Source organism: Diaphorina citri, unplaced genomic scaffold (genome assembly GCF_000475195.1).
Source record: "Diaphorina citri unplaced genomic scaffold, Diaci psyllid genome assembly version 1.1 scaffold2550, whole genome shotgun sequence".
Classification (NCBI taxonomy): domain Eukaryota; kingdom Metazoa; phylum Arthropoda; class Insecta; order Hemiptera; family Psyllidae; genus Diaphorina; species Diaphorina citri.
The window spans coordinates 17,506-24,806 of NW_007379970.1; the positions used below are offsets into that span (position 1 = coordinate 17,506).

A 7,301-nucleotide genomic window follows, 5' to 3' on the forward strand; every position below is an offset into this window, starting at 1 on the left:
AAAAAAAACCATGAAAAAAAAAAAAAAAAAAAAAAACAAAACAAAAAACACAACCCCAACCCAAAGATGTGACTTTCGTTAGAAAAGAGTAGCTCACCCCTAAAGGTGATTTACCAAAAACAAAAAGACTAGTCGATGAGTGTTTCACCGCCGTTTTTATTTCGTAGCAATGCTGAAAGAACTGCTACATTAGATGCATGTGGTCTGTGTCGTAGCATGCCCATCCCGTAGTATGTCTCTCATTAGATGGGCGATAAGAGACAAAAAAAGTTCTCACATAATTTGCTGGGTCAACACGAGAACACCAGAAAGTAACCCGTTGAAATATTTGCAATCGAAATATGAGAGCAAATTTTTTGTCGATGGTGGGATTCGAACTTGGGACCTTCTGGATGACAAAAAAGCGCGTTACCACTGACTTAACCTAACCGTGATTATTATAACATCATGAGATCCCTGAGAAATTTGGAAAAAAAGAAAAAGATAATTACTAGGTAAGTAATAAAGTCATAAAATTTCTTCTTTTGACACTAATTTTTCTCTCTCCTTCTCTTCATACCAGGTGTCGCTAGCGTTGTTCCCGCTCTGCTTCGTCCTATTCGCCACAATATACTGGGTGTCCTATCTGAACGCCTCCAAGATGAAAAAGGAAATGCAGCCCGAATGACCAGACGACGTGATCGCTCCATTAGATGGGCGATAAGAGACAAAAAAAGTTCTCACATAATTTGCTGGGTCAACACGAGAACACCAGAAAGTAACCCGTTGAAATATTTGCAATCGAAATATCAGTGCAAATTTTTTGTCGATGGTGGGATTCGAACTTGGGACCTTCTGGATGACAAAAAAGCGCGTTACCACTGACCTAACCTAACCGTGATTATCATAACATCATGAGATCCCTGAGAAATTTGGAAAAAAAAAGAAAAAGATAATTACTAGGTAAGTAACAAAAAGTCATAAAATTTCTTCTTTTGACACTATTTTTTTCTCTCCTTCTCTTCATACCAGGTGTCGCTAGCGTTGTTCCCGCTCTGCTTCGTCCTCTTCGCCACAATATACTGGGTGTCCTATCTGAACGCCTCCAAGATGAAAAAGGAAATGCAGCCCGAATGACCAGACGACGTGATCGCTCCATACTGAAGTTCCCAGGACGTGTAGTGTGTCCACCCTGTATTCTAGTTGACAATATAGATTTTTAGTGGATTATTCAAACAGATCTTTAGTGGACAATACAACAGACATTTTTAGTCGACGATATAACAATCATTATTAGCTTTGGGATCGAGTGGATTGGAACACATCACATGCTTTCAGGGTTCAGACACACTCCATTCAGTCAAGGGTCTAGATTTACCTTGCCCTTAGGATCAATTTAATTTGTCCAGAAAACAAAATAAAATTAGGTAGGTAGTCAGTCTAGTCTGCTTGGAAGCTGTAGCGCCTACCTTGTACGTTGTAAACGCTAGATCGAGTTTTGCTTCCCGTCCGGGGCGAACTTTCTCCGAAACAGATGAGGTTCGTTATCCTATAACGACTCACTTTCTCCCTCTTTCTCTCTGCGATTCCGGTCATGTCAAATACAACATCTCAAATAATGCATGACACTCAAAGTGTTAAGATTGAAAAATTAATCGTCTCGGAAAATTTCATTCGCTGTCTCGTCGAACGTGTTGAAAAAGTTCCGGAAAACTCCACCAGAGCGCAGTACCAGATTGAAGTTTGCGGCATGGGGTTCATAACTGAATACATCATACCCTCTTATTTTACCCCTATCCCTAATATCCTAATACCTTGTCATTCACCCCCATTTATTCTTCTATTGTACCCTATTAACCTCCTGTTGCTTGACCAACAGGTGCTATTATGTAACCTCAGAGTCCTCAGACCTACCATTAATATGTCCAATGAGGGGGTTAATAGATTTATCAAGTTTATGTAGCTTTTATTTATTAATTAATTTCCAACCTCCGCTAGGAGAGGAAGAAGATTTATTAATTGAGTAACCTCCCGTGTCCTAGTGGATATCATACTAGGTTTGAGCGCCGAAGGTCCCCGGTACGATTACCGAGGAGGTCAACGTTTTTTCGGCTTTATAGCTTATTATTATTATTATTATTATTATACTTGGAGTTTAGGGGACAATTGAGTAGCTATTCTAATCGAGTAGCGACCAGTGGCGGCATTACCATCGTGAAAAAATTACTGAATGATGGCAATTGGTTTCAAAGGAGGCACGTAGTAATGCTGTGAAAGCGAAGAGAGAAACAGGACAGGATAGGAGGAAAGCCAGCCATTCCGAGAACGAACCTTATCTGTTTAGGATAAAATCTGCTTCGGGCGGGAATCAAACTACCGACCTAGAGCTTAGAAGACTGTTTCTATTTTATTCTAAATTCTATTCTATTATAGATCCTATTCTATTCTATGTACGTTCTTACAATTCAATTCTATTCTATTGTGATTCCAGGGCGACTGTTATCATCAAATGTGACATGGACTTCAGTTTATACCCGTTGGATGTGCAGACGTGCTATGTAGACTTCAGTAGCTGTAAGTTATAGAACCTTGAATTCTAAACTTTAATAAAACATTTAGCATATAAGTGTAAATTTGCAAACCTTTCAAGAATCTAGGAATTTTAATTGTGTTAAGCATATTTAAATGCTTGTCACAAACATCGTTCCCCGATTATTTCACCTAGATAAATTTCATGACATGACTTGGACTCGAACCACCAACCTCCAGATCCAAAGTCCAACGCGTTAACAACTGCACCACTGAGGTTGGTACCTTTCAAGAATCTACTGAGAAATGGAGCAAATTCTCCTATTAGTCCTATTACCTTTAGTGGCAACCTCTTTGGTGGCTATTACCATTAATATCTTTTTATATTTATAATTTTCTCCATCCTTTTCTATGTTAAACCTATGTATGTACTTATGTTTGATGTAAATAAATGAGGCCTGTTTAAACTGTTGGCATAATGGGACTTTTAGTCTTAGCCGACAGTATAAATAAGGTATATTAAATAAAAAAAAATTACCTACTTCATTTACGTATGTTATTAGAAGTATAAGTAGTGCATTATTTAGACTGTCAGCTTAGAACAAGTTGTTCCGTTATACCAACAGTTTAATAGAGCACCTCTTTGTTGATATAATTTTGTGTATTAATTAGGTTCCTTGATACTCAGAAGAGGGTTTGAAGACTTTGAAGGCCTGCTGGAGACTGAAATCGGTTGAATTAGTGTCTTCTGGGTGTTGAATAATTTTGCCAAATTTGAATTAAAAAAAAAAAAAAAAAAAATTATCCTGATCGGATAATGTTCGTTCTCGGAACGGCTCGCTTTCTCCTATCCTGTCTTCCTTCTCTCTTCGATTTCGGGACGGTAAGACCATAGCAGTTACAGTTCCCTCTATCAAACCTCTTTAAAAAAAAGTTTATTAGCCAATAGAAATACCCAATTATCCTAATCCTGGTATTCCTGATAATAATTGTCAATCTTTGAAGACATTATCACAAAAATCGACAACATCAAATCTTGTCAACTAATATTTTTTCGGACATACCATGTACCTACTGGACTTGGACAAAATCAGTATTGAAACACCAAAAACTGGAGAGATCACAATGAAATTACTACGAAACATTAAGCGTGTCGGGACTGTATATGTACCAACCACGCAAGACGTTGCTTAACATAAGTGGTCCGTCAGGGATTTGTATAGACACAGGTTAGCTATCTTTTTGGCAGTGCAATAGCCCTAAATTAAAATGGACGCGGCACATTAGGGATCAGGAAGAGACCGCCTTTAACATCATAGCTAGATAGCATTGATTTTAGAAGTAATTTTTAAGCTTAAAAAATCCCAAATTTCACATCACGTCATTTTAAATGTTCTTTTTTTTTTCATGATTTCCTTCCTATTCTAAATTTCCTTTTGCGCCCAACATTAGAATCTACTTATTTTTTAGAATTTCTAGTGCCTTGAAGTGCCTTTTTTAGGTAGACTTTCACGATTTTCGTGCTTTTCAACTGTTTCAAGCAAATGACAACTTTTCAGCTGTCCCATATTTCACTTTGACCTTTGCACCATTTTTTTTTACATCATGATTTCCTTCCTCTTCTAAATTTCCTTTTGCGCCCAACATTAGAATCTAGGTACTTATTTTTTAGAATTTCTAGTGCCTTGAAGTGCCTTTTTAGGTAGACTTTCACGATTTTCTTTCGTGCTTTTCAACTGTTTCAAGCAAATGACAACTTTTCAGCTGTCCCATATTTCACTTTGACCTTTGCACCATTTTTTTTTTACATTGCCTTGACAATATATCTTTTGTAAATTCGTATTTTTTATTCTCTTAAGATAAGATTTATTTCAATTTTGTTCATAACAAACGATTCGGTCCATTTATTTTTTGAAATTCTAAATACATTTTATTTCCAATATTCAGGGCCGGATTACCCATAAGGCAGAATGGCAGACTGCCACGGGCCCCGCGCTTTTGGGGGCCCCGCGCTTTGTGTTATGTTTCTTTTGACACTAGACTCCAAAAACTTTTCTAGGACAAGCCTTTTAGGGGGTTCAATTTATGACCTTGGCAAGTTTGCAGGGATGCAGATTCCTAAATTGACCCATTCTGACCCCACCCCCTTAGTATGGCTCCATGTCTATCTAATACTTTTGCCTGGTCCTTCGGAAAATTGCCTTTAGACCAAACATCTTTTTTCCCTCCTCAGGAATAACTCGCCTAGTGCTCTGGAACTGGTCTTTTTATTTTTTGAAATTCTAAATACATTTTGTTTCCAATATTTGCTATAAAATCACTGTCAGTGTCGTTCATTAGTTTCTTTTCTTATTCTTGCTCTACCTTAGAATGCAGATCTAGGTCGGATCCCGCCTGATTTGATAGGAATTCGATGATCTTTTATGAAAATAAATGCTAGGTACTTCAATCCTGTGTTCCTGTGTCAATTACAACTGCAGTGCAAAGTGTGTCTCATTACAATATTCGTAACCTGCTCGCTCTGGGATTACAAAACATACAGTTTCCCTTGCGTAGAAAGATCGGTCTGTTGTAGTTGTGTACTCCTTTGTAGATATTTCCATTGTAGTTTTGTAGTTCATGAATGATGTGAATCCAGTTTTGTAAGCGGATTTGTCGACATAGTTTCAATCGCAAACTTCATCCAACACGTAAGATTTTTGTTCTCAGAATGGCTGGCTTTTTTCTTCGATTTCGGGACTTCAATGCGAGTGGCCGGCTTCATAAGCCGGCCTCGTGATTCCGGCACACTCAGACCGTCTGACAGACCCACATAGGTCTGACAGACCTACATAGCTACATGTCAGACGTATGTGGCGCAAAAAGTTCAGGTCCGTCAGGTGGTCTGAGCGTGATTGACCGGCATTATAAGACGATGTTTCTTCAATTTTTTATTTTCCTCCTCCACCTCCTCCTCCTTCTTCTTCTTCTTCTTCTTCTCCTTCTTCTCCTTCTCGTTCTTCTTCTCCTTCTCTTTTTTCTTCTTCTTCTTCTTCTTCTTCTTCTTCTTCTTCTTCCTTTTCTTCCTCTTCTTTTTCTTCTTTTCGCCGCAGGTAATCACTCTGCGGCCCGCATGATCATCACACTGAGTCGGGAAATCCGCAGTCACCTAGTGGAGAGTTACCTACCGAGTACTCTGTTCGTCATTATGTCCTGGGGTAGTTTTGTAGTTATGCCTGAGATAGTGCCGGGCCGTATGGTGCTGCTAGTGACTACTCTCCTGTCCCTGGTCACTATGTTTGATACCATTCGGTAAGTCTGTTTGATAGCATCTGTCCGACAACCGACGATCCGAGTATGTCCGAATTTTACTTTTAACTATCAACTATATCAAGGCAAATAATAGCATACCAAGAAAAGTATGCTACTAGCATGTCCACCAGGAAAGGTATGCCAAGAATTCAGAAAGAGTTCAGATTTTGCAAACCGAGGAATTGGTAAAAAATTAGGAAGAATAGACAAACGCTCGTGTCTGAAGGCCTGTGTTATGTTTTTTTTGACACTAGACTCCAAAAACATTTCTAGGACAAACCTTTCAGGGGGTTCAATTTATGACCTTGGCAAGTTTGCAGGGATGTAGGGATTCCTAAAATTGACCCAATTCTGACCCCACCCCTTAGTATGGCTCCATGCTCTATCTAACACTTTTGCGTGGTCCTTCGGAAAATTGCTTTAGGATCCAAACATCTTTTTTCCTCCTCAGGAATATAACTTCGCCTAGTGTTCTGGAAGCTGAAATGTAATATGTATAGAAGTGTGGCTCATCTCCTGGTACATGCTTTTGTTGTTCCTGGTCCATGCTCTCGATGTATTTATGTTCTGTTCGGAATCGCTATGATAAACATTGGGCGCCACAGCCACCGAGATCTTGACCATTGGTGGTATGTTAGGATAGCGCGTATTTTGTTTATGAGACTTTTTTGAGTCATTCATACGGAATTCTTCTTTGGACTGTTGTTTGGACGTGATGGCTCGACACTCGCTGCCGGTCCAGATTAGTCCAAGAGAGAAATTTTGGTATGTAGAATCGAAGAGAGAAGGAAGACCAGCTGCTAAGAGAACGCCAGCGTTTTGAGAACAACAAGGTAGTTATTTTTCATCTTTCTCAAATGATAGGCCTTGACTTTGTTCGTTTAGAGCGCAATGTGCCAAGTTCAATGCATTTTATTCTGTCCTATATCTATCCCAGTGTATCTCGGACCGCCCAGTATTTCCAAGCGCTACGTGCGTGTTTGGCGGCGTGGGGCCGAAAGTTAGTCCTCAGGAGTCACGAGGCCGTCATACAGAAAGGACAATGTCTACAGAAATGAATCATTGCGCCACCCTCCTATGACAATCCACTTCAAACTGACGTAACATAAACAATGGTCGGTAAGCTGACCAAGAATAAAACAACGTCCAACTGACGTCCAGGAGATGGAGAGTAAATCACTTGAATGCTGGCTAAGGAGTTGCTCCGAAGACCGAGCGCAATGGAAAACCATTTTGGGCACAGTTATATATGTTGGAGCATCATAGGCATATCATTCGTACAATAATGAGTCCTTAGCCACGAATAGTAAGATAAGTATATATAGTACTGTATGTAGTAAAGATAAGTTATTTAAGTAAAGTAAGGGTAAGTAGTGTCATGTAACGTAGTGGTTCTATTGATGATGCATAGTAGGTTGGTCGAATTCACAAATATATCAATCTCGCAAACCCACTATAACAATTGGCTTATAAGCTGTAATATTGACTGGTCCTTTTACTCT

General features: G+C 39.2%; 1 protein-coding gene across 1 annotated transcript in view; it reads left to right on the top strand.

Moving 5' to 3' along the window:
* The window catches only part of LOC103519129 (glycine receptor subunit alpha-3-like), a 17,279-nt gene extending 10,422 nt beyond the window's left edge, over positions 1 to 6,857 (top strand). Inside the window, exons 9-12 of the mRNA XM_026830730.1 lie at positions 563 to 657; positions 2,471 to 2,553; positions 5,601 to 5,799; positions 6,737 to 6,857. Of these exons, the coding sequence (XP_026686531.1) occupies positions 563 to 657; positions 2,471 to 2,553; positions 5,601 to 5,799; positions 6,737 to 6,857 (498 nt within the window). The remainder of the gene's footprint in view (positions 1 to 562; positions 658 to 2,470; positions 2,554 to 5,600; positions 5,800 to 6,736) is intronic.
* The last annotated feature ends 444 nt before the right edge of the window (positions 6,858 to 7,301 follow it).